The sequence below is a fragment of the Taudactylus pleione genome, unplaced genomic scaffold (assembly GCF_031769625.1).
Source record: "Taudactylus pleione unplaced genomic scaffold, aTauple2 ptg000006l, whole genome shotgun sequence".
NCBI classification, from domain to species: domain Eukaryota; kingdom Metazoa; phylum Chordata; class Amphibia; order Anura; family Myobatrachidae; genus Taudactylus; species Taudactylus pleione.
Genome location: NW_028284409.1, coordinates 1,410,455 through 1,436,609, shown reverse-complemented (window position 1 = coordinate 1,436,609; position 26,155 = coordinate 1,410,455). Strand labels below are relative to the sequence as shown.

Here is a 26,155-nt window from a genome sequence, read left to right as displayed (position 1 = left end):
GTAAGATTCTCTGAGCTTGAGAATCCAAAAGAGCCCCCAGATGGACCATCCTTTGTGAAGGGTTTAGGGAGGACTTTTTCCAGTAGATTAACCAGCCATGTCTCTGTAGGAACTCAATAGTTATCTGAAGATGGCATTGAAGAACCTCTGGGGAGCGTGCTAAGAGAAAGAGTTCATCCAGGTATGGAAGCAGCCTGACTCCATGACAACACAGGTGGTCTGCCATGACCACCATAATTTTGGTAAAGACCCTTGGAGCTATAGAAAGACCAAAGGGCAGAGCCTGAAATTGGAAATTTTGCTGTAGTACAGCAAACCGGTGATATCGCTGATGAGGGGATTATAGGTACATGTAGGTAGGCTACCTGAATATCCTGAGATACCATAAAGTCCCCCGGCTCCATAGCTAGTACAATAGCGCACAGGGTTTCCATCTGAAATATAGGCATCCTGATGAATTTGTTCAGGGATTTGAGGTTGGGGATAGGCCGGTAAGACCCATTTGGTTTCTGCACCAGAAACAGGGTAGAATAATAACTGTTCCCTCACTGTGATAGCAGAACTGGAACTATTACCCCCACTTGCAGCAAGGACTGAATGGCTTTCTGGATAAGCAGGTCCCTGCTCAGGTCTGATGGAGGGCATGTGTTGAAAAACTGGTGGGGTGGCTGTCTTAGGAATGAGAGGGGCACCCATGAGAGACCACATCTTGTACCCAAGTGTCTGTGGTGGTTTGATGCCAGCACTGGGCAAATTGAAGAAGTTTGCCTCCTACTCTGGGATCCCCCAGGGGGAGACCTGCCTTGTCATGCTGAAAGTTTGTCCTCAGATTTGGAAGCCGGATGTCAGGTGGCCCAGGTCTGCTTGGTCCTGGGCTTGGCAGCCTTTGTGGAAGCTGATTGCTGAGGAAAGGGCTGGCCGTTAGACTTTCACTGGGGATGAAAGGACCTGAAGGACGGTGTCCGAGGCTTTGCAGTAGTTGCTGAGGGCAGAAGAGCAGTCTTGATGCTGCCAAAGTGGCTACAAATTTGTCTAGATCTGGGCTAAACAGGATCTCACCAGTGTAAGGTAATGATTCTAAGTCCTTCATAGAGTCTGAATCTACCTTCCATAACCGTAGCCAAAGAGTTCGGTGGGCAGACACTGCCATAGCCAATGCTCTAGAGGCCAGGAGACTAGCATTCAAGGTCGCTACTCCGATATAGGAAGATGCATCTCTTATGTGAGCTATATAAGACATCTGATTCTTAGAGGCTTCTAGGGATAAAGACTCTTCTAGGGCATCTGCGCAGCTCTCAATTGCTTTCACCACCCAGGCAATAGCCATGGTTGGGCGAGCAATTGCTCCTGAAAGGGAATACAAAGATTTAAGGCCAGTTTCAAGCTTTCTTTCCATAGGATTCTTTAATGAGGAAGGGATAGGTAATGTGGAGTTTTTAATCAACTGCATAACATGGAATCTACTGCTGGTGAATCCTCCCATTTTGCGCAATGAGCTGCAGGAAAAGGGTAACAATAGGTCAGACATTTTTGTTAAAAATTATGTAATTAGGGTGCCATTACTAGGAAAATTGTGAGGCACTGTGTTGTGTGTTCAGGCACTGTGTTAAAATATAATGTCATTAGGGTGCCATTGCTAGGAGTGCTGTGAGGCACTGTGTTGTGTGTTCAGGCACTGTGTTACAAATAAGGGTGTTACAAATAAGGGAATTAGGGTGACATTACTAGGAGTGCTGTGTGACACTGTTTTGTGTGTTCAGGCACTGTGTTAAAAAAATAACATCATTAGGGTGCCATTACTAGGAAAATTGTGAGGCACTGTGTTGTGTGTTCAGGCACTGTGTTAAAAAATAATGTCATTAGGGTGCCATTGCTAGGAGTGCTGTGAGGCACTGTGTTGTGTGTTCAGGCACTGTGTTACAAATAACGGAATTAGGGTGAAATTACTAGGAGCGCTGTGTGACACTGTTTTGTGTGTTCAGGCACTGTGTTAAAAAATTAACATCATTAGGGTGCCGTTACTAGGAAAATTGTGAGGCACTGTGTTGTGTGTTCAGGCACTGTGTTACAAATAACGGAATTAGGGTGACATTACTAGGAGCGCTGTGTGACACTGTTTTGTGTGTTCAGGCACTGTGTTAAAAAAATAACATCATTAGGGTGACATTACTAGAAGCGGTGTGAGGCATTGTGTTGTGTGTTCAGGCACTGTGTTAAAAATATTAAAATAAACTTGTGTGTTCAGACACTGTATTTAAAAATAACATAATTAGGGTACCATTACTAGGAGTGCTGTGTGGCACCGTGTTGTGTGTTCAGGTACTATGTTAAAAATAAGATAATTAGGGTACCATCATTGGAGTAATGTGAGGCACTGTGTGTTCAGACACTGTGTTAAAAAAACATATTAAAATAAAACTGTCATGTGTTTAGGTACTGTCTTTAAAATGTAATTAGGTTCCATCACTGTGAGGCAATATGTTGTGTGTTCAGATACATTAACAAAACATATTAAAATTAAACTGTTGTGTGTATCTTTTAATTATGGGCTGTTTGGGAGCATTGGTGGTTTTTGTGCACAGACAAAATTTTTTATTGGTTATTACTAATTTCCAACACATTTTTAACCAGAAACAATGTGGTCCCTCACAAAATATAGAAAAAAATGAACACAATTATTGAGCATATTTAGTGTTATTTAGTAATATGTACAAGAAAAAACAATTTTAATTTTATTAATCAATTAATCAATCAAGCAATCATTTTCCCCTCTTCCACTACATACACCGTCTCCATTTCTCTGTGCTGCCCTTGGGCCTCTGAGCTAGTTCCCCTCATACTTAGACTCTGGTACACCTCATAAATGTACTAAAGGGATGTGTGAACAAATTAGGAAGGAGGAGGGATAGTATGGCCAGTTTCACTTGCAACTCTTATCAGGAATTCTTGTCTGTTAACATTGAATTCCTTAATGGTCTTTTCTTTTCTCAGTTTCTGCAAAACATCTTTTGCAAGGCCACATCTCAATTATAATCTTTTTAATTATTCAATCATTCGATTAATCAATCATTCTTTTTACCTGCCTTCCACTACATACTCCACCACCATTTATCTGTAGTGCCCTCGGGCCTCTGCCTGATCTTGTTCTTGATTAATGAAAACATTCTTTCTAAGGGGTCATGTAGTTTATTACACTGCCATCCTGTCAGCCAGTGCTGTGTTGCAATGTTTCATATATGTGCTATATTATTTAAAACTGCAGTGTGTTTGTGCAGCTACTCTATTGCTTAGTTTAGTCAGCCAGCCTTTGGCCAATATTGGTGAACAATATTGTGAGCTGTGAGGTGTTCAAAACTGACTGGAAATGACTGGAAATTATGTTATTATGGTTAATAATACTGTAGGAACAAAAACAGGCCCAAATTATGTTTTTTTATTGTTATTTTTTTTAAATCCAGATCCAAAATAAAAACACGTGAGCGTGGTTTTGGCAAAACCAAAACACTGTGAATTAAAACCAAAATATATCTACAGATTAGGGTAGTTCCATTTCCGCTATCAAATTCTACTGTATTTATGATTTTATTTGACAAGACAAAGATAGAAAATACAATCTTAAATGTAGAAGTTCTCAATTTTAGAACATAATGCATTGACTCCAAAGGCTTTAAATGAGCACATCGATTTTTCTCCATTTCTCATTTAAAATCCAACAGTTATTTATTTGGATTTAATAACTGTTTGAGTCACTTAGGAGCATATTTGTTATTATGCCCCTAAAGACACCATACTTTGACATCCGACTCACTGCAAGTTGTGGTTTCTGTTTTCCTTTAAGACCTGATCTGGCCCACTGTCTCCATACAATATTATGAGGACCTAAACTCATCAAGCACCAAAATAGTAAATTTTCAGAGCTTAACAGCAGGAACCTTCATCTTCAGATGGTGCAGATTCCCGAACCCTGCTCTTTCCATATAGGAAGGAGTCATGGGTTGCGAAGAGAGATATTTTCTGATCCCTCCACTTCTGTTTGTCTCCTTCCACTGGACGCAAGGTGCTTTATGCCCAAGTTCACACATGCACACTAGCATTGAGACTGAGCAGTGCTAAATTCAACTGCTACAAAGCTAACATTGCTAAGGATTGTGGGAACAGTTGATTCTTCTTGAATTGCTCCTGTGATTTTGTATCCACCGCTACTACTTGTCACCCAGTCCTGATAATAATTAGGCCCCATAGTCACATCAATAGTATGGGCAGGATGTACTGTATCAAGCATCGCAATTTGAATGTGATACATTCTACCACTTACTACCATGCATAGCAACGTTTATTAACTCAGTATGCATGTAGTTTTGCAATTAAACCAGCAAAGGACATTCTTCCGATAAGAGCTGTCCTATGTGGTGTGAGGACTTCTGGGTTTATGACTTGGGAGTTCTTCTGCGCATGTCAGCCGTTAGCCAGCTCATGTGTGAGCTGTAAGGGACCTGACCCTTGGAGGGATTCTATTGGATCTCTCTTGGGGAATGCTCTGTAAAGAAGCCCATAAGCTTCTATTAGGCAGCACCATATACAGATGGCGTTGTCTATTGTGTGCAATCTCCAGAATGTTTTCATATTTGGAGTCTGGGAAATGCAGTCAAACCTCTGAAAATTGCTTTTTTCTGAGGTATGACCACTTTTCAGTGTTAGTACACCCCGCCCTATGTATGGCTGATTGTAATGGCAATGAGGAACTGTTAATCAGGCCTTAACACAGTGATGCTAATGTTTTATTGGAGGTAATTGGTGAATGGAGCAGGAACAAGATACTGAGGAGTAGGGGAGGGGGTGGAAGTTTAGAGGAAGGGCTATTAGAAAACAGGAATTAATAATGGGGCACAGATTACAATAAACTAGAATCTAGTTTACAATTTGAACATTGGTTGGTTGTGAAAAGAGTTCCTGGGGGACAATACTTTATAAAAGGATGCAGAGGAGAGTCTCGGATACTGGAGATGTTACATTTGGTATGTACACCACACATAGTTGCACACTGTCATAATCATAGGTTTTTTCTGTGAGGACGCTATCTCGCACATTGTTGCGCTTATAATAGTTTTTTTAGTATGCTTTTAGCTCTTTTAACCCTGTGTCAGGCGCACCTCTGGGACTCCCAGGCTCGGGTGCCTGTTATAAAATCGTCATTAGCACCTAATTAACTCAATTCTAATGTTCTTAAAGTGATCAGTGACCTTCATTAGGATGTACACAGAGAGGATATATGGAAATCTGATTCACAAAACCACATTTATTAACCTTAAAACAAAAAATACAAAATTTTATGAGGCGCTGTGTGCCTAAGAGGACACCCTGGACAAACCTACATATTTCCGCAAAATGCCCACAACCTTTGTAATTTTCATTCATAAAGAGAGCAAAACACACAAAATTGTTAGAAAATAAAAAGAAATACGTACCTTCAAAAGTCGGACGAGTTCGGGCGCAATTAGAGGCCAGGAAGGTCACTACTGCACTCCACGCAGGTGGTGGGAAAACTGACTAGGGGGGTCTCAAACAGCACCTAGAGATAAAAAGGTACTAGGAGGGGCATGCCCCTAAGCCCCCATTCGGCGGAGAGGTGAGCGAGAACAGCTTTGTGGCCCTGTCAGGCCAGCTGCGCCTGAAGCAGGGTTAATACTAATGGGTGTATAAGATTTTTAAACATTTTACTTCTTCACAAAGAATCCCTCAAACACATGCCTTCTATATTATGGATTATGTCCCCTTCCTAGGGGTTCACAAATTCCCTCCAAATGACTTTATATTATAGAAATTAAATTGTTATTAAAGTTCTAGTGATATGTATTTATTTCCCCTGATTATCTTTATTAGCTTGAATCAGGAAATCACATAAGATTTGGAGCTATCAATAATGCATGGATACAGGAAGTACTAAATGATTGATGTGTTTTGTCATCATTGTATTTAAACAAAACGTATGAATGTTTGTTCCCTGGTTTATTTCTGTGACTCTGCTTATGCAATGGTCACATTTGGAATAACAGCAACAGCATAGATGACAGAACAAATGCTTGAATTTCAGTTCTTTGCAAGTAGGTAACTGCATGCAATCATATTAATGAAAAATAGATAGCCAAGATCAAGCTACACTGTAGTTAAAAGCTTACCCAAAATCATTGCACACTTTATCATTCTGTTACTTTCAAATGTCATTCTGTGACTCAGTCTCTAAATCATTTCTAAGAAGAATAACATTGATTCACTACTGTGATACAACCACTATCCACTTAGAAAACTAAATGGATGTACAAATACATTCTTAGTAACTATACAGTTTCCCAAAATCACTACTATTCTTGGTTAGGGCAGGAAGTGTATTTGCTCTTTGCCTAGGGCAGGGCTGAAACTAGGATTTTATCTACAGCAGTCTGTACCCCCTCCTTCCTGTATCACTGCAGCAGCCTTTGGGTCTCATCCAGACCTGTTCGCAAGCGATGAGCGCTCGCAACCAGGTCCATGTTAAGGCCCTGCGCACGCACTGCTCGTGTGCAAGCCCCGGAGCGAGAGAGAAACTCTCTCGCTCCGGAGCTCACTACAAAAGGGGCGGCTGTCGATGTTGATCAATAGCTTGCCCCGTTTTGTAGGCGGGGCGGGTTGGTGGCTACACAAATGGAGGAGTTCCTAATGGAATGCTTGCCATTTTGTGGACGGCCCCACTGACATCAGCAGTGATGTCAGTGGGGAGCTTCCTGCAACCCACAGCTTAGCTAGCGACCAGGAGGCCACACTAATAACAAACAAGTGGCCACCCTCATTAAGAGAGAGCGATCGCCTTTGTCTCTCCCCCCTATATCTCTGCAGCAGCAGTCTTTGTTTCTGTTACCCGTCCCCATACCACTTCTCCTTGCTCCCCTTTAAGGCAGTGGCAGGCTTTTCACATACTGTTTTTCTGTATGTGTGATGTCATGACGTCATGCACGCAGCGCAGATAGGTAAGAACACTTTATTGTGCCAGGTGATCCCGGTCCCTCTATGCCTGCACCCTGCTGATTAGTCCAGTGGCGCAGACACAGAACCCAGTCACATTCAACAGACTGGACATCGGCTAAAGACAATAAGAAATATTTGCTTTTGTATTGATTTAATAATTTAAGAGGTTTTAAAATATATATTTTTTTCTTTAAAAGAAAGCTTAAGACCGTAGTGCAAGAACGGCCACCTACACATGACATCCTTACATGCATCTGCCCAAAAGCAAAGTACCCTTGGAAACTATTAAAACTGTCAACTATAGTGCTGGGTTACCTTACTTCTCACCCGGCCCTGCTCAAAATATAGGATTCATGAAGAGTCCTTTAATTAGAATAAAATCCATTGCAAGCTGCCAGGGACGTAGCCAGAACTTTGTGGGCCTTATAGCAACATTTTGCTTCAAGGAAGACAATTTTCTCCAAGGTATTTGTTAATTGTATGCTCCATAATATTGCCCTAGTTCATTTTATGCACCACAGTAGTGGCCTAGTTTACATTACACCAAACAGTGCCACCAGTTTATATTATGCCAAACTGTATTCCCTCCAGTTCACAATATGCCAAATTGTAGTATTGCCAATACACATTATACCACACAGTGCCACATTGTATTCCCCCAGTTCACAATATATCACACTGTAGTGCTGCTAGTAAACACTATACCACACGGTGCCACCAGTTCATATTATGCCGCATTGTATTCCCCCAGTTCACAATATTCCACATTGTAGTGCTGGAGGCATGATGTGGCATATTGTGTCCTGACACAATATGCCACATCATGCCTCCAGTTCACATTATGCCACACAGAGTGGGGGCGATGACCAACCAGCTCCTACCTAAGGGGGATACTTCCTAATGCAGGACATTCAATTTTGAGCAGAAATCTTCTTAATGTAATGTCCCTTTCTGGGAAAGTCCTAATCTCAGAGCTCAATTCCCAACCCCTCAGCTTCACAAAACAAGGAGAACCAATTGTCTGACAGTGCTGGGCTTACTGATTAGCTCAGCTTTGTCTGTGAGTATGAAACAGTGGGAGATGGATCATATCAGTGTTGAGCTTCACCAAGAGGGAGAAGGATAGATCTCCACTGATGGGGGGTTACTTGAGAGTGGCGACCATCTGAGAGACTTGCCCAATCTTCCGGGCAGCCAGGAGTGCCACCTGATTTTCAGGAGCCTCCCCGCCATTTTTGGTATGGTAGGCAAGTATTATTTGTATACAAGATGCTATAACCATAAGCTGAAATTGTGTTATTATGTTCACTGGTTATGCCATATACTGTATAAGCTAGGAGTTCCATGAATGATGTTTGCCTTTCAATTCTAGCAAAATGTCCCTTAAAATTGTATTGAGATATTATAAACTATTGTGATTTTTTTCTGATTTTAGATGTAAACAAAATTATCTTCAATTAATGAAACAATTCTACGGTGAAACATCTGCAGAGACAAATAGTGGTATCCAATATTACCATATTTTTTGTGGCAGTGATAACTCTTACTTTAAAACTTCAGGCAGTTTTCAGTTTTGTACATTGATAGATTTACAATATTCTCATAATCCAAGACGATGCTCAGGTAATTTGCAGTTTTACAGTTGATGCAGCAAGGTTTATTGAATTGTATTGTATGGTCCAGCAGCCAGCACAATTCATCCACATTGAGTGCCCTGCCTGCATGAATGAGATTCTGTAATACAATGATATAAAATTATGGAATGGCCGCTGGGCACACTGTGTAAGTCAACTGCTCACATCATGTCAGAAATTGACATTTATGAAGAGATAAGTGGTGTCCTGTGCACATCATTCCTTAATTCAGAATATACACTTTACAATGTCCACCACTACAGTGTTGTATCATTTTTAAAAGCTTTCATATGTCATACGTTTATGCTTGAATATTCACTTCTCTTAGCTATGATATATTAAAAAACCTCTCAGAGAAATTAATTACACTCTGGTACAGCAATTTAGGGCATTCATGTGCCATGGCATATAAGTTATCAATGGCTGGTCCAGGTATTAATGCAGAAAGATATGTATCTGTCTCTCTTGTTGCATGGTTTGCAAAACAATTACCAATATTGGGAAAATAGTTATACTTCTGGAGAATTGATTAAAAAATCCAAAGAATACAAACAAAGAAAATTGTTGAAGACAATGTAAAGGTAATAAGAGTAATTTATATTATACATATATTACAATGGTGAGTTTTTTTAATAGAATTTTAAAAGCATACCATTTATAATGTGATTCACCTGCTACCATTTCCACTGTACTTCTCAGCTTATATGAAAGTTAATTAAATGCAGGGTTGGATTAAGACCTTTAGAGGACCTAAGCACTTAAAAGATTTTGGTGCCCCCATATATATTTTGCTCTCCCCCCAAAAAAACAAAGAAAATGTATCTCAAAATTTTTCATGAAGGTCTTTAAAAACCTCCAAATTTAGAGAATACCCCCATCTGGCAACACTCACTCTCAGTGGACTACTGAACGGGACACCCGACATGACCAAAACAAGAACGATCACCTGAGCCTCCTCGGTGGACCGCGTGGCAGTTTATCTGTTACCAGAATCTCATTTTGTTTTATTCCCAAAGTTAATAGATTATTACTATTTTATTATTATTTTATTATTGTATATAGCCCCTTTTGTGGATCCTGGTTCAACTGCACCATTTGCAGTATTGCACCATTATGGTCCATTGTAAATCTGGCAATGGAAAATCTCTGTGGTGCCCCCCTTCCCATGATGCCCTAAGCATGTGCTTATTTTGCTTAATGGTTAACCAGCTCTGATTAAATTCCAAATACAGTTCATAAAAGGTGATTGCTGTAATAGAATAATGCACAACATTAACTGGCAGCCTGACCAGTTCTTCAGCTGTTGTATAACACTGACCTGTCTCAGAATCATTATCAGTAAACCATGCTGTGTGTGCAATGTGTGATTGTGAATGAATCTTGATAATGGGGGAACATACTGGATAAGGTAAATAAACATGAGGGGATGTAGTAATCCCAATGCTGTAATGGAGTTAAGACAGGTGTCGAAATACTGATGCCTATCTTAATCCTGATGCCGAAATCACGGAGGATACATGCCCGAATGAAGGTAAGCCGGGGCGCCCTTAGTGTTAGCCATGGGGGGGAGGGTTAGGTTTAGGTAAATTAGCGGGGTTAGCATTAGGTTTTGGGGATGGAGGTTAGGGTTAGGCACCCCTAGGGGGGAGGGTTAGGGTCAGTCACCACTGGGGGCTTAGGATTAGGCACTAAGAAGAGAGGGTTAGGTTTAGGCACGAAGGGGGGAAACTTAGGTTTAGGCACTAATGGGAAGGTTTAGGGTGTGGGGTGGGGAAGAATAGGGTTAGGCTACAAGAAGGGAGGGTTAGGGGGAGAAGAGGGAGGGTAAGTATACTTACCCGACCTCTATCTGGATACCAACCATCAGGATGCTGCTGTCGGTATTGTGACAGGAGGCATCACGACAGCCGGCATTACATACCCATTCCACCTAGGGACATGAACAGTACCATTTTTGCTGGGTTTGGATTTGGCTCTGATTCATCATCCAGCTTTGGATTTGGATTTGTCAAACATGCCGTGACTGGCTTTGGATTTGGATTTGGATTTTTTACAGTAATTGAAAAAAAAGCTAAAATCACATAATTTGGGCTTTTTTTTGTTCCTAGAGTATTATTAGCAGCTTAGACACCACAGTTTAAAGCACATCTATGAAACATTGCCACACAGCAGTGGCAGAAATGAAAGGTAGTGCAGGATGTAATTGTCCTTGGGTCCTCCCACCTACCCTTATGTTGGATATTGAAAAGGACATGCACACTTCAACAAGTGCTTGGTTTGTTTGAACCCCCACAAAACATGCTACCAATTGGCTTAAGGCAACAGCTCTACAGTGACAAAATGTCATTGTCATTGCTATCCTCACCCTCATCAGTGTGTACATCATCCTCACACAATATTAATTCATTCCCGCTGGAATCCACCATTACAGGAGACTCTGTACTGTGACGTAATTGCCGGGAAAGGTCTTCCTCATGGAATTTCCAGTTCATTTTGATGAACATCATATTTTCTACATTTTGAGGGAGTAGCCTCCTATGCTGTTTTCACCACAGCTGGGAACCTTGTGAGCAAACTCCCTCTGAGTACACACTGGAGGGTGGGCAGCTTAAGTAATGCAAAGCCAGTTCATACAAGGGCCTCAAAATTGACTTTTTTTTTCCTCCTAGTACTTGGAGGGACTCTGTGACATGTCTATTTTTATGGTGTCAAGAAAATAATCCTCCACCATTCCTAGGATGGTGATCGTATCAGATGGTGTTATGGTAGAGTTGTCACTAATGTTGGGCAACTCTTTTAGACCCAACCAGATGTCAAAATGTTGGTTTGACTTATCTACATCACCACTGGGTCTTTTGGGAAAGCCGATTTTTTTTTTTTCTGGCTGCTGCTGAAGAAATTGAAGGAGGAGATGTCTTAGTGTTTGTGACACTTGCCAACTTGCTCACCAGTATCTCTTTGCATCTTCTAAGATCTGGGTCAGTTGGTACGAAAGACACAGAATAAGACTTAACCTAGGATCAAGCATGGTTTCTAAAATGTAGTTTTCAGATTTCAAGATCATGGCCATCCACGGATCCTGGCAAAGCGAATAAAGGACTTGATCTACAAGACTGCCATACTTTGCGGATTTGCTTTGTTTAATCTCCTCCTTCAATTTCTCCAGCTGATTTTCCAAAAGCCTAATTAGGGGAATCACCTTACTCAAGCTAGCAGTGTCAACATTCACTTCACATGGTTTGAGTACCTTGCACAAGACAGAAAGTACTCTCCATTGTGTTGGGCTAAGATACATTGCCCCTCCTCTCCCAATGTCAAGGCTTGTTGTATAGCTATGGATTGCTTTTTGATGTTTCTCCATCCGTAGAAGAATATAAAAGGTGGAGGTCCACCATGTTACCACCTCTTGCTTCAGTTGAAGTCAGGGCAGGTTAAACTGTTCTTGCAGGTGCTGCAATCTCCTGCATGCTGTTGTTGAATGCTGAAAATAGTCCTGAAATTTTTCGGCCCACAGACAGCATCTCCTGCACATCCCTGTCATTTTTTATAAAAGCCTGCACCACTAAGTTGATTGTGTGAGCAAAACAGGGGATGTGTTGAAATTCACCCAGCTGTAATGCTTTCACAATATTTAAGGCATTATCAGAAATCTCAAATCCTGAGGAAAGTCCAAGTGGGGTAAGCAATGTTTCTATGTCATCTCTTAGTTTTTCTAAGAGGTTGTCAATGGTATGCCTTTTATTGAATCTGGTGATACACAGACTAGCCTGCCTTCTGAATGAGCTGGTGTTGTTTGTTAGATACTGCTTCTGCTGCTGCTGTAGGTGATTCACCCACCCAGTGGGCTATCACAGTAATGTAATCTTTAGTTTGCCCACTACCGCTTATCCATATATCTGTGGTTAAGTGGACAGTTGTTTCAATGGCACTTTGTAGGGCAATAATTAGGTTCTTTTTAACATCCTCATACAGTTGAGTAATGGCTTCTTGGGTAAAATGAAACCTAGATGGAATTTGGTACCGGGGACACAGGACCTCAATTAACTTTGTAAAACCCACCGCATTAATTGCGGATATTGGAGGTAGATCTAATACCAGCATAGCTGTCATGGCATCTGTGATCCACTGTGTGACTGGGTGAGAGCTGTCATACTTGCTTCCCCTTGAAAGAGATTCTTTAACAGTCAATTGTTTTTTTAAACTACTACCAGTAGTCTTCTTGGTTCACTTCTGGGATGAAGATCCACCTCCAGCAGCAGCAGGCCTAGCGCTCAAGAATTATTCTGAGGAGTACTGGAAAGGGTATGAGTCACCTAGCAAATTGGATGCTGGGCTGCATCTGATCATTACTGGGGATACTGTGGATGAGGGTGTTGGCAGTGGAAATTGCAGATGCTTGGATCAAGTAGAGAGAAGGGAGATAGCTGATGCTGGACTGCTTGTTATTATTTTTTTAGCACCAGTTTCTGATTTCTGTTGTTATAAAATACTTGTTATAAAATACTTGTCATGAGCTTGCTGCAGATGACATAATAGTGTGGAGGTTCCTAGATGCTTAACGCCCCTACCTCAACTTACTATGGTTCCACAACAGCTAGAAATGGCTTGACAAATGTTGTCAGGATTTGGGTAAAGATAATTCCAGACGTAAGTGGTGGATTTGTTGGTCCTATGCCCAGTGCCCAGGCATGACAATGACCTTCTTCTTATCATTGGCCAAGAGCTGCTTCCACTAGTGCCTGACTTACACAAACAACATCCTCATCCTCAATATCCTAATTAGTGCCAGCGTCAGCTACAGAATTATCCCCCTCATCCTCTTGCAATTCCACATTGGTATCCTCAATTTCTATTTCATCAGCAATACTTATGCCACTCATCCCCACAAATGCAGAGGGAGCATAAACTGTGAAAGGCGGCTTCTGTGAAAGGTCAGGCTCACACATAGCAGTCATGGACACACTTAAACTCTCCTCAGGGATTTCTGATTTGTGTTTCTGAATGCACAGTTTGATCTACTGCCTTAGTGGTTTTCAGTTTTTTTACACTTCTTCTAAAAGGTCTTTCATTGTCATCATGAGAGACAGAAATAAAAGCCAAGGCCTGATCCTTTCCTTGCCGCTGCATGTGGTGAATGGTATGTTGCCAATTTTCTGTTTTTCTGCACTAACCTTTAGAGGTTTTTTTGTGTTTACTTGTGTGAAATCTAAATTTTTTTATTTCAGATACCCTAATTTTTTAAAGCCTCTACGCCCTTGAGCATCAGCTTTAGATGATAGTGAATGACTAGTATCGTCATCATGATTGGTTCCAGCAGCTGCAATGCTAGCATTTTCTTGCTGCTTCTGCTCTACACTCTTGGTTGTCGTGATCCATATTGATGAGAATTGAAAACACACTGCGGGCTACTGCCCAATTATTTCTGGTGCTTACACACTGAGGGCTACTGACCAATTATTCATGGTGCTTATACACATAGAGGGCTACTGCCCAAGGAGTTATGGTGCTTGTATACACAGTGGGCTAAGGCCCAAGGAGTTATGGTGCTTGTATACACAGAGGACTACTGCCCAATTATTCACGGTGGTTATACACACAGAAGGCTACTGCTCTAGAAGTTATGGTGTTTGTATACACAGTGGGCTACTGCCCAATTACTCACGGTGTTTATACACACAGAGGGCTACGGCCCAAGGAGTCACAGTGCTTGTATACACAGTGGACTAAGGGCCTGATTCAGACCTGTTCGCGAGTGCATAGCACTCGCAAGCGGGTCGATGTTTGACCCCTGCGCATGCACCGCCTCCGGCGCTCTCATGCGCAAGCCCCAGAGAGTGACGGCAGCTCCATCACTCTGGGGCTCCCTACAAGAAGGGGCGGCTGTCAATGTTGATTGACAGCTCGCCCCATTTTGTAGGCTGGGATGGGTGGTGGCTACGCAAATGCAGGCGTTCCCTTAGGAATGCCAGCCGTTTGTGGGTGGCCCTACAGACATCACTCGTGATGTCAGTAGTGGACTTCCTGCTCTATTAGAGTAGGAAGACCACTCGGGCTTGCTGGAGCCAAGACCCTCCCGCAGGGTCTCGCCGCAAGCCCGATGGTCACGATAATCGCGACCATCACCAGGTCGCTCGCACAGCTTTGTGAGTGGCCTGGAGGCCGAAAAAAAAAAAAAAAACGCCCTGATTCAGAGCGAGCCCACGCAAACAGCGAGCACCTCTGAATCAGGCCCTAAGGCCCAAGGAGTTATAGTGCTTGTATACCCAGAGGGCTATAGCCCTAGGAGTCACGGTGCTTGTAGACAAAGTGGGCTAAGGCCCAAGGAGTGCTTGTATTCACAGAGGGCTATGGCCCAAGGAGTCACGGTGCTTGTATACACAGTGGGCTAAGTCTAAATGAATTACAGTGCTTGTATATACAGAGGGCTACGGCACAAGGAGTCACAGTGCTTGTATACACAGTGGGCTATTTCGTTCAGTGTGTGTAAGCACATCTCACAGCAAAATAGCTGTTCTTTTGTTTGAAATAGACCATGCACATAGAACAATTTTCAGCAAAATCTCAGTGTGCTAGCATGGGGTGTCAGCTGGTGCGGGTCACGTATGCTCCCCACGTGGTCCACTCACACTTCTGACGTACGCTTCACAATAAGCTTGGTCACAGATTAGCTTTATTATTGATTGATTTGTCAGGGGAAGAAGTGGTGAGCTGAGAGAATAATAAAAAGCATTAGCTGCTAATTGCCTTATATGCACATTCTATTCTATCAACGTCAACTTTAAATTGTTCTATATGCATGATCTATTTCAGACAAAAGACCAACTATTTTGCTGTGAGATGTTTTTATATAATTGTCTAAAAATTTTGCCTTGGCTAATTTAACTTTGTTAGCAAAACCATTTATTGATAAGATGGTATATTACATTGTTTTCTATCCAAAAAGACAGGAGAATTTATATTTATGTTGTTAGAACTGTATTTTCTGATGATCATTGATGGCTTATCTCATAAGAATATGGAATGATTTATTTATGATTATGCTGTACCTGATACAGTCTAAGGGGGTCATTTAGACCCGCTCGCGAGCGCAGGACGCTCGCAAGCGGGTCGATGTTGCCCCACCACGCATGCGCACAACGGAGTGAGCTCCGTCGTGCGCATGCGCGAGATCCGGATAGCGACGGGCTCTCCGTCGCTCCGGGTCTAGCACCAAAGGGGGCGTGCTATTGATGTTGATTGACAGCACGCCCCCTTTGGTGGGCGTGCCGGGGGCGTGGCTGCCAGACGGAGGCGTTCCCATGGGAACGCCTACCATTTGAAGCCGGCCCCACTGACATCACTAGTGATGTCAGTGGGAGTGATTTTGGCTCTGATAGAGCCAAAATCACTCCAGGGCTTGCGGCAGTGAGACCCTACCGCAGGGTCTCCGTCGCAAGCCCGATGGTCGTGATGGTCTTGACCATCGCGACCATCATCATGGACGCTCACATAAGCTGTGGGTGGTCACTCACAGCTATGCGAGCATCCAGGAGGATGCTCCATTTTCATGGAGGAGGGCCCTGATTCAGAGCGAGCGCTCTGGTCAGAGCGTTCAGCTCTGAATCAGGCCCTAAGTGGATATCTTTGAGCTGAAATAAGGAGAGATATATACAAATTTCCAGCTATGTGTCAAATTGAAGACAGTCATTGTACCTACAGAATTATGAATATATGTATTACTAATTTAATCTATGTCTCAATATGTTACACTGACCATTATCATTGTTGAATACACATTGGGTGGATGGACAAGTGTCAAACTCCACCTAATACTTTTCTGACCATATCAGTGTATAAATGCCATTTGGGCATATCAATGTACAAACGTCAGCTGAATATAGTGATTCACTGTATTCACATATGTGTTTATTTTCTATTTGTGTGTGTTTATTGCTTATTGTCAGTAACAATACACATTACTTTTTAAGAATACCTCAATTAAAAGTGACCTTTTTATGTTCTATAATTATGAGCAACAAAGATACCTGTGATAAAAAGTTCTTTCTTACTAGCTGTTTTTTTGTAAGTGTGCCCCCAAATAGAGTCCTCTTTCCTTTTTCTCTTGGATATTTCTAGATCATTGAAATTATGACTCTGGGTTGCATCACTGGTAGACTAGGATTCTACCCATTATCTGAGAATTCCACATAGGGATTTTCCTAGTATCTACAGTATTGATACTTTGGGCCTGATTCAGACCCACTCGCGAGCGGCTGTCCGCTCGCAAGTGGGTCGATGTTATGCACTGAGCATGCGCACGATGAAGGGAGCTCCGTCGTGCGCATGCGCCAGACGCGACGAGCGAAGGAAAGTCCTTCGCTCGTTGTGTCCGATCAAAGGGGGCGTGCTGTCAATGTTGATTGACAGCATGCCCCCTTTGGTGGGCGTGCCGGGGGCGTGCCTCCCTGACGGGGGCGTTCCCACGGGAACGCCTCCCGTCAGAAGCCGGCCCACTGACATCACTAGTGATGTCAGTGGGAGTGATTTTGGCTCTGATAGAGCCAAAATCACTCCGGAGCTTGCGGTTGAAAACCTCAACCGCAGGCTCTGGCTCGCAAATTCGATGGTCGCGATGGTCTCGACCATCGCGGCCATCACAAAGCACGCTCGTATAGCCTGTGGGTGGTGACCCACAGCTATACGAGCGTCCAGGAGGACGCTCCATGAAAATGGAGCCCGGCCCTCATTCAGAGCGTGCACTCTGCTCAGAGCGTACGGCTCTGAATGAGGGCCTTAGTTTACAATTACTACCAGTTTATAAAAAACAGTAAACATTAATCAATACTCTATTTCTATACACTAATATTCTTATACTAACATCTGTACAACCTGTGCGGCTAGGGCCCCCCCTCTTTTCACTAGTTCTTGTGTGTAGGTAATCTTAATGGAAGGATACACCATTTAATCAAATTGTTTTCTTCCTTTTTCTAGGATTGTTTCCTGCAGTTCTCAATCTTGCTTCTAATTCCCTAATCACAGCAAATGCCACATGTGGAGAAAATGGACCAGAAATGTTTTGCAAGTTGGTAGAGCATGTTCATGAGCAGCCTCAGAGACATCCTCAGTGTCGCATCTGTGACCAGAATTCCGTCGATAGAAGCAGTGGGTGCCAAATCAATTTTTTTGTATTTGTAAATTTTTTATGATTCATCAATTATATTTAATAGAAGGACTATATATATATATATATATATATGTATATATATATATATAATATATATATATATATATATTAATATACTGCTATTTGCCTATTCTTCCTTGTAATTTGAATAAACCAGATGATTAGCATCACTAAAGTAACACGTCTGAAACCCACTGGCACAGAGTATCCAGGGATGTGGAATGTTGTGTAGGGGATACCACCTAACTTTACCTTAGTGACCCTAAAGTTAAAACACATACAGTACGACCATAATAGAACCATGTTGCATTATCAATACCAACCTGCATGCTCTTAACAGCACTAAGATGGCTGGGATGGCACCTTCAATAATGAAATGAAACTGTAAACAATTATTTTGCCACATTGTTAATAAATGTCACATTCAGGGGACCTAAATAATTCCAGGGAGTTACACCAAATGCTATCCCAAACGCTGCCAAACATCGCCAGCTAAGCGTGGGACACTCCTACAAAATTCTTGACAATCGAAAGATCATAGCAAACTGTTATCTAATGGAAGATGGCAAAAGCTTTCCATTTGAATTCCAAATTTAGAAATTACTGATGACCTTCTAACTCATTGTTTGCGCATCCATGTTGTAGAAAGAGACAAAGTAATTTCACAACATTCTAATTAGTAAAATCAGTTAATATATACTGTATCCTGTATAATGATTTTAGCATGAAACATACAGTAGTTCACAATTGAGAACTGTAATGGTAAGCACTGTAATAATGCAATAATAATTAATTTAGAGACAATACATTTTAGTGGTAAGAAACCAGGGGGCATGTATAGGCCTACAACAAAGGTAAGTCTGAGCTATCAGTCCAGGATCTATTATACTGTATGTTTGTATTAAAATCCAGATAATTTTAATACAGATAATTTTAACAGTGCTACTGTATAGTAGTGTTATAAAAACACATATAAAATGTAAAGCTGTTGTGTACAGTAATTGTGGCATCAATGCCAAAAGTTAATGAAGGCTATATTTCAACCCACATTAACCACATTAACTTCTCAACATTTTCCTCATGGAAGATATCATTTCTGCTTCATTTTAAATGCCAACAATTTATCAGTACTTCAAATTAATTAATTAGGATTATGCCTTCATAAAGGGGATTACTGTTAATTGTTGATATTGCTACCATTTTTCATTGCCGAACCTACCATCCATATGACCTGAAATGGTTTGATTGAAAATTGTAATGCAATTTTATTAATCATAATGTCTTATACAGTATTTACTTGTCCCTAGCTTTGTACTATATTGCGTTTCACATAAAAAGCAATGTGTGTGTGTTTTTATATACTTACAGTGGTGGCACTATTCAAACTTTCATTTATAGATGACTGTTACTTTGATATGGAAATTTCAAAGTAAATGGAATTTTGAGTGTTCCACCTTCTCCGATATTTACATTTGACACAGAAAAACTGTATGAATTCAATGTTTTTCAGCATTGATAGGTGCATATGCCATGATGCACTGTAGGAAACTGCTGGAGCAAAAGGAACAAGAAATAATCACAGAGCATCAAACTTATCAGTATGCATAACACATATGTATTCTTCAAATGTATTAAAAATAATAATACAAATTTTTTTTATGGATTACTGGTCCTTAACCAGCGCCTAAATAATCAAAGTAATTGCTGATATAAAAAATGCAATTTACTTGAAAATGCTAAGTGTTAGCCTAGGCACTTATAATTTCCACTTAGAGACAATAAATTGGTCACTTTAACAAACATATCTACTTCAGCTGGTTAAACAAATTACAGTTTTTAGTTTTGTATTTAAAAGAAAGACTTCAACATTTACTGCCTATGTAAAGTATTGTATGCACAGTGAGATGTTCTTCTGCTTTTGTGTTATTTGTAGTGCATTATCCAATCACACATGCCATCAATGGTAAAAAATCCTGGTGGCAAAGCCCAAGCATTAAGAATGGAATACAGTATCATTACGTGACAATTACAATCGATCTGCAACAGGTGAGCAACATTACATGTTTTTTTATAACTCAATTGTTATGATAGCTGTAAAAAATACAGTATGGTAAAGAGTTCTCATACTAATATGTCATAAACACATTTGAAGCACACAATGGAATCTGCATCTAAATCACCCAAAGGCACGTTTTGCTTGCAGTGCCGATGTTGGCACAATTGAATGATTTTTTCTACTGCACATGCACAAAAATCCTTAAAAATTCCGAGTGTACGTGCGTTATACTGAGTGTATGCACAAAGGCACTGAGATACACGGCATCAGAAATATCTTGGAACAGTGCTGGGCATTCTTGGGCAATAAAGATGCACCAATTGGTCTTTCAGCACCTACAGATTCTTCAGTGGGCATCTTCTTGCACATTTGGAAGCATGGATATATACCTCAGAAGGCACCAGACTTTGTATCGGCATTTGCATAAAGTCTCGGGTGGATCGGGTACTAAGTAAACAAGCCTGAGCTTGTTGGAGGGACCCGTCGGGGGCCCGGGTCTGATGCCACTCCCCCCTCCCTCTTACCTGTCAGCAGCCAAGCACATGCTGCTGTGTGCTGGGCTGCAGTGGGAGACTGCTCATTGCAGCTAAGCAGTAACAGCAGCAACAGTCTCCTCTTCTCTGCCTGTGGGGGGAGCAATCACACTAATCACACCCCCCCTAGATTTGCGGTGGGCTGAGGGGCTCACAGCGCTGCAAACATTTTTGCTTTTTCCATGAAGGTAGCACCACCCTTTCTTCCCCCGGCCTGGCTCTCTACGCCCCTGGACACAAACGCATCTCCATCCACCTCAGAGTTATGCTCGATGTGTGCAACTTGGCAAGAGTAGCATATACATCTACTTTAGTCATCCAGAGAACAGAGGTAGCTTCTGGTTTATACAATGTAAGTAATTTAACACAATCCAAAGCTATTTTTGGTTTATACATTAATACCCATTATATATTGTCTTGTGCAGGATATCCCCTATCTGGATATGTGGCTTGACAGTGGGATTAGTAAATGCTAAAAATAAAGTAAACAATTCAATTTATTCCACATCTGGGCAGCATTATTAATAAAAAATAAAATAAAGCTGCATTTGCCATATAAAAGTCAATAAAAACCTGCGCCTAGTATAGGATGCATTTTGCACATACATATGGTGCATATGCGCAGTAGAAAAAATTTAATTTGCAGGATCATAAAGCACAAATTGTGTTTAAATCAAACTCCTATATGAGCCCCATCTTGTGGTCTATATTGTAGGAGAATGGAAATGTTTATTAACTCAATCGTAGTTTGTTGCATATGGTGAAGTTGATGTGCTATGCTACTACTAATACTTACTAAATGTATTCAGTTCTGATATTTTGGACAAACTTTCAACAAACATCCTGGTTTTTACAAAGGCAAGTCTACTTTTACATTGGATATCTTTTTACATTTATTTAGAATACAATTTGTTTTGTTATTTTAGAAACTGTATTCCTGATATTGGCAATAACTGTTTTACCACTGTTGATAGTGAAAAGGAACCACTGGTCCAGACTACGCCATCCTCTCCTATCATTAGTTTTATAAAAAACCTTTTCACATTTTCCACAAAGCTTGGGTAGAGGCTTCCCTTCTAAAAGAAAGTTGCACCCAATGTCTTTATATTAACTAGGAACATTTATTTGCAATCCGACATTCTAGTTAAGGTACATATTTGGCAATGTTTTCATACTATTACCTTTTATGAAACATGGTTATGTGGGGCTGAGTCTACATTTGCTCTCTAGATCTGAACTTCCTCACTTGTTTCTGTTGTGACCTCAGCATGCCTATGTGTTTCTACTGCCTGATAAGTTTATTTTCTCTTGGTGCTCTTATATTGCATAATTTACCCTTGTTCAATTCCTTTTTTTGCATAATTTTTGTATGACAGATTAGGCTTTTTCTTTCTTCGTGCCATGACATATTTTGTATACATTGGCAATAATCTATGTGTACCTGCACTTATTTGATAACGATATGCTTGAATAATGAAAACGATTATATAAAATTGTTCTCTTTTACTGTAGGTGCGATTTTGTTGAAACATGAAGTAGGTGCTATGATTAAGATCAAATTATAAATTAAAATGGTCATAGAACTCCTCAAAGGCCTCTAATATCCTTAAATTTACAGTAAGAGGCATATCATCAGTCAGTCAATTGTGCCTAATAGATTATAAAAAAAAAAAGTTGACTTTTTTGGACAATTTTAATATATACAGGTAGAGTTAAATGCAAGAAGGGGGTAGTATTGTTATTATATATATTATTATAGTAGATTTACAGTAAAGTTGTTTATGTAAAAAGGACCTGCAATAACTCCATTATATATTTTAAATAAAATAGTATTTTGCTTTTTTGCTTACTTGAAATTTGGTACTCCATGATTTTTTCTATCCAAAGTGGGACAGGTGCCTCTAGAAAGGGGCACTATCTGCCTCTCTATCCCCTTAACAAAGAACCAGTTCTTATACAATAATAGATATGACACTAAGGGGTCTATTTACTAAGCAGTGTTAGGAGGCAGAGTGGAAAGTGATAAGGTGCCAGCCAATCCGCTCCTAACTGCAATCTCACAGGCTGTGTTTGAAAAATTACAGTTGGGAGCTGATTGGCTGGCACCTTATCACTTTTCACTTTGTCTCCTAATACTGCTTAGTAAATAGACCCCCAAGTAGTGGAGAGAAAATAATCACAGCCTTTTATTTAAAATCACATATTTTAACCTTTAAGTGGAGGGACATACAGGGCAACCCATTGTCCGATAAGAAATATATACCGCTACAGATAATCCACAATTCAAGAGTCACATTAACAGTGCCCAGCAGTTGGCCACCTTATTATTATTATTATTATTATTATTATTATTATTATTATTATTATTATTATTATTATTATATTTTTTAACCTTAACAATTTCTTAGGACTAAAACTTTCTAATCCACTTGCACCATGATCTCTGCCTCCTTCTTAATAATTCTGAACCTATCAGTCATGATCATATGATGATCATCTGACAAGTCAGGGATCAATCCCTATGGTAGTATAGTGTATATAGCTGGTTGGGTTTCCTTCTATCTATGCTTCTAATGGCTGGTCCATCCATGCCTGTGTGTGCCATCTCTCTGACTGTGCTCTGAATGTGTACTAACATGTGTGGCCTCAAGTGCTGCAGCCTTCAAACTAGCTCTCATCGCACTTACAAACTGATACTTTTAATGAACTAAAGGCCAAGATATAATGGGCACATATGCAAAAACAAATTTTCCCTTTCTACAGGTACGTACAGTAGCAGACCTGTCTAGCTTTCATAACTTCACTCCTCACCCCTTTCCTAGCTGATCGGTCCAAAACCAAACCCAAAACACGGGGATCCAGCGCACATCCCTATTTTAATGTAATAAATGTGATAATATTATTCAATGACACATCTGTTTCTTAGTTTTTTAAATAATTTATTATAATTTGCAAATTAGCGCTGGTTTCTATTTCTTTGCATACTTGGTACTGTGTATTTAGGGACTAACAGTACCTTACCAGCTGCTACATGATAGCGCACTGAGTTACCAGTATATAATGCTGCTGGATCTATTCCCGGCGGACCAAATACCGATGCCGGAAGCCCGAACAGTGAAGATCCCGACTAGGGCTGATAAGTACCCTAACCTTCCCCTCTCCTCCCCTAACCCTAACCATCCCTTAGTGGTGCCTAACCTCCCCCCAGTGGTGTATAACCCTAACTCCCCCTTTCTGCACCATAAACCTAACCATCCCATCGGTGTGCCTAACCCTAACCTCCCCCCCACTGGTGCCTAACCCTTATCCACCCTTCCCCTAGCCCAACCCTCCCTGGGGGTGCCTAACCCTAAGTCCCACCAGGGGTGCTTAAACCTAACCCTCCCACCCACGGCTAACAGCGAGAAAGCCACGGCTTACTTTTGCTTGGGATACCGGGCATCAGGATTTCGGGATTGGGCTAAAGATAGGCGTTGGGATTTAGATGCCAATCTTTAGTCCCTGGTTGAGCTTCCAACGTCGGGATTTCGACGGGCGGCTTTCTGAGTGGCAGTATTTTAACCGCATCCATTATTATTTATATCTCTGGTGTACAGTAACAGACCTGTCTAGCTTTCATAACTTCACCCCTCACCTTTTTCCTAGCTGGTCGGTCTTAGAGTTCCTGATAGCAAACACTAACTCCCTATGACCTAACTGGATATCATTCATAGACCTCTGGACTCTTCTGTGTTTATGCTGATTGATTCATTTCCCCTTCAAAGCCCCAAACAATGGCATCACAAAAGCTGCAAGAGATGTGACTGAAGGCTGTTTAATAAGTCAGAGGGATAATAAACCACAATGTGTTTTCTTAGTGTTTAATGTGCTGGTGGTGTTTCTCTTTTAATTGTTAAACCTTCTACCCTGTAGCTTTGAACTGTGGGAGGGGTTTAGGTCTTCTAGGTGTTCTGAGGCAGACTAACTGTCGCTGTGTTCCAATGTTAATTATTTAGGTTATTTTGTGTTGTTGTTTGTAAAGAACGGTGCAGAGCCATGATGAGGGGTGTGCGACTTGTGTGTCACCCAGGGCACAAAACCAAGGGACAGCACAGTCACTACCATGACTGTAGTGAAAGCCACCCTTTTCCACCTTACATGATGCCTAGAGAGGCACCCTGCTACAAAGAAAAGAGCATACCCAATGCTTATTATGTGGTGCCATGATGTCACATGTGCCAGAAGCAGGGGACAGGGCTTATTTGCCTAGTAAGAGGCACTGCTATGGCACCAGTACGTAGCCTGTTAATGTTTAGCTTAAGTTTAGTGGGTGAGCCTATTGTCCTGTCTGGGAAATGGCTACACTATCTGAACGAGTGGTTCATGTTATGTGGAGGGAACACCAAAGTTTGGCTTGTGTGCTTGACTGTTTCTTTAACAATGCCACCATTTCTTACATGATTAATTTGTAAATGAAATATAACATTATTTTAAATGCCAGCACTCTTGTCTATTTTATTTATAATAATATGGTTTAATTGGTTAAACAGGTGCAGTACATTGAATACACTATTAGTGAGTTTAATAATAGTGTTTGAAATTGAGACCAGCACACTCTTTGGAGACTACCTACCATTAACTCTAACAACTGGTCATGGTTCCTGAGAGATTTACAGTGTGTCTGATTAAATGAAGATGTTTACCAATTGCAGAAGTTGAAAGCAAGGTCACTTATTAAGCTAACATACGGTGTAGTTTCCTAGCTGTGGCAGAAACAGGTAATTAATTAGACAAGCAGATTCAGTACAGCAAGGACTGAAGCAGAGAACTACTGTACTATAAATTAGGGATGTGCGCCGGACCATTTTTGCTGGATTTGGATTTGGTTCTAATTCATAGTCTGGATTTGGATTTGCTAAACCTGCCTTGATTGGCTTGGATTTGGATTTTTTACAAAATTTGACAAAAAAAAGCTAAAATCACATAAATTGGGCTTTTTTTCCTCCTAAAGTATTAACCTCGATAACATTAATTTCCAGTCATTTACAGTCAATTTAGATCACCTCACAGCTTATAATATTGTTTTCACCATTATTGGCCAAAGGTTGCAGTGAGCTGACTGGTTACTAAGCGACAGTTTAAAGCACATTTATGATTTATTGCCACACAGCAGTGGCAGAAATTAAAGGTAGTGCAAGATGGAATTGTCCTTGGGCCCTCCCACCCACCCAGTGGGGTACGGCCAGCAGAGTCACAGTACTTGTTTACAAAGTGGGCTACAGCCCAAGGAGTCACAGTGCACAATCTTATTCACATTACACTGCACATAGTGCTCCTGATTCACATTACACCATAAAGTAGTGTCTATTATTTATGTTACAACACACAGTAATGCCCCTTTTACACAATGTCCACATTAGTGACCATTATACACAAAGCCCACAGTAGTAATGCCCCTTATGCAATGCCCACAGTAGTTGTACCCCTTATACAATGCCCACAGCAATAGTATCCCTTACACAATGCCCCCAGCAGAGGTGTCCCTTGCACAATGCCCCCAGCAGTGGTGCACCCTATGCAGTGCCCTCAGTAGTAGTGCCCCCTATGCAATGCCCTTAGTAGTATGCCCCCATTAGTAGTGCCCCCATTAGTATGCCCCAGTAGTAGCATCCCTAGTAGAATGCCCCCAGTAGTATACCCTCAGTAGCAGTGTCCCCAGTAATATGTCCCCATTAGTAGTGTCGCTAGTAGTATGCCCCCGGTAGTATGCCCCCATTAGAAGTGCCCCTAG

General features: G+C 41.1%; 1 protein-coding gene across 1 annotated transcript in view; it reads left to right on the top strand.

The window, feature by feature from the left end:
• Positions 1–26,155, top strand: part of LAMA2 (laminin subunit alpha 2) — a 901,593-nt gene that overhangs the window by 155,566 nt on the left and 719,872 nt on the right. The window contains exons 2-3 of the mRNA XM_088452064.1: positions 17,604–17,774; positions 19,730–19,842. Of these exons, the coding sequence (XP_088308190.1) occupies positions 17,604–17,774; positions 19,730–19,842 (284 nt within the window). The remainder of the gene's footprint in view (positions 1–17,603; positions 17,775–19,729; positions 19,843–26,155) is intronic.